The 1,748-nt window shown below is 44.6% G+C and overlaps 1 protein-coding gene across 1 annotated transcript in view; it reads left to right on the top strand.

The window, feature by feature from the left end:
- The window catches only part of LOC107324931 (acidic mammalian chitinase-like), an 8,994-nt gene extending 8,510 nt beyond the window's left edge, over window positions 1-484 (top strand). Inside the window, 1 exon segment of the mRNA XM_015885393.2 lies at window positions 134-484. Coding sequence (XP_015740879.1) covers window positions 134-393 — 260 coding nt within the window. The 3' untranslated portion in view covers window positions 394-484.
- The last annotated feature ends 1,264 nt before the right edge of the window (window positions 485-1,748 follow it).

Raw genomic sequence — 1,748 nt, 5'->3', positions numbered from 1 at the left:
TTTTCAAAGGCCAACTGTGAACCCAGGCAGACTTTGAGGGGCACAGAGTTTAATAGCTCTTCTGCTGATGCCAACAGCAGAAAAGGAGAGCTGACAAACTAATAAAACAACCCTTTTCCTGCTCTTCTTTCAGGCTGTGTGCCCCCAGCTCAGCCCAATCCTCCCATCACTGCAGCTCCCAGCACTGGAAGTGGAAGTGGAAGCGGGAGCTCAGGTAGCAATACCGGTAGCTCAGGTGGGAGTGGATTCTGTGCTGGCAAGGCCAATGGCATCTATGCAGATCCAACCAACAAGAGCAAATTCTACAACTGCAATAATGGCGAAACCTTCACGCAGACGTGCCAGGCCGGTCTTGTCTTTGACTCCAGCTGCTCCTGCTGCAACTGGGCATGAAGACAACAATTCTGTTACAGCAAACACACTCCTCTGATCTAATTGTATGGAATAATGATGATAAATAAAGTGTTCTGCAAATGTAACAATGCATGCTGTTTTGACTCATCTTGCTCATAATATTTTGATGCTCCCTATTTCTCTCTTAGCACTTACATCCATGTCCATGGTAGGGCCCAAATCCAGAAGTGGCCTTTCAACAGGCCTAGACAGGCATTTTCCAGGACTTACTTTATCAGTAGAGCTGTCAGTCAGAGGGGAAAAGAAAAGCAACAGAAAGAGGGGACAGGGCAGATCATGCTGTGCCATGAGAGAGCACTCAGGGTAAGATGGCAGCAGCAACCAGGAGCCTGACTCTGCAGAAGCCCTTGTGCAACGCCTTTCCTTTGGTATAGGAAAAAAAGAAAAAAGGATAAAAAGGAAAAAATAAAAATAAAAATAAAAAAAAAAAGCATTCCCCTTCTGGAAAATTTACCCTGCAAAGACACCAGTCTTCAAAGGTCCTGTAGCTCTTGTGCCTCTTGTGCCTTGGCATTGAAACTGCTGCAGGAATTCCTCCACCACTGCAGAAATGGGCATGTACCAGTTTACAGACACGTACTCCTGATGTGCCCTAGAGCCCCAAATGACCACTGCATGGCCTCAGCAACAGGGGAGCCTCATCCCCATTGCAACAGCCTAAAGCATGAATCACAACACTATTCTTCCTTTTCTTGCAACTAAGATTTGTTTAAAAGACACATATTTAGAGAAGAGACTTAAGTTTTGCAGATCAGTCACTTTTGCATTTCCCCTGATGAAAATGGTGCTGAAAAATGCTTTTGAGCCACAAGGAAAAGGCATCATATACTTCCTGAAAACAAATGACAGAGCAAAAAAGGCTACATGACTGGAGCAAGAGAAGAATAGCATTTCACCTGAGACTTAAAGTTATGACAAGCAGATTTCAAAGGGCCAGAGTCACAGCTTGGCAAGAATGTATATGATCTTAAGCCATTCTGGTCTCACTTTTAGTGGTCATGAAACAGACTGGGAAGCAGAGAGAGCTAGAAAAGCAGTCTGCTTTCATATAGACCAACGCTCATCTATCCAGCATATGCCTCTGTTGCTAACAAGGCTCATAACTATGGAACATTTCCATCAGCACAAATGTCACTATTGGCTGTCAGCTCAAACCACCCTGAGCCGGGAAACTGATAACCAATACCTCTCTATTCAGTTAAGGGTCAAAACAGGGTTATCCAAAAGATATGGTTCCATTTCACTGACCTTTACAGTTCTCCCCAGTTGAGCCTTCCACACTGACCTGTCTAATCTCAGTAGCAAGGGCAGGTAGAACAAAACACATCCAAAGC

This window comes from Coturnix japonica, chromosome 26 (genome assembly GCF_001577835.2).
Source record: "Coturnix japonica isolate 7356 chromosome 26, Coturnix japonica 2.1, whole genome shotgun sequence".
In the NCBI taxonomy this organism is placed as follows: domain Eukaryota; kingdom Metazoa; phylum Chordata; class Aves; order Galliformes; family Phasianidae; genus Coturnix; species Coturnix japonica.
This window is presented reverse-complemented; position numbering and strand designations above follow the sequence as displayed.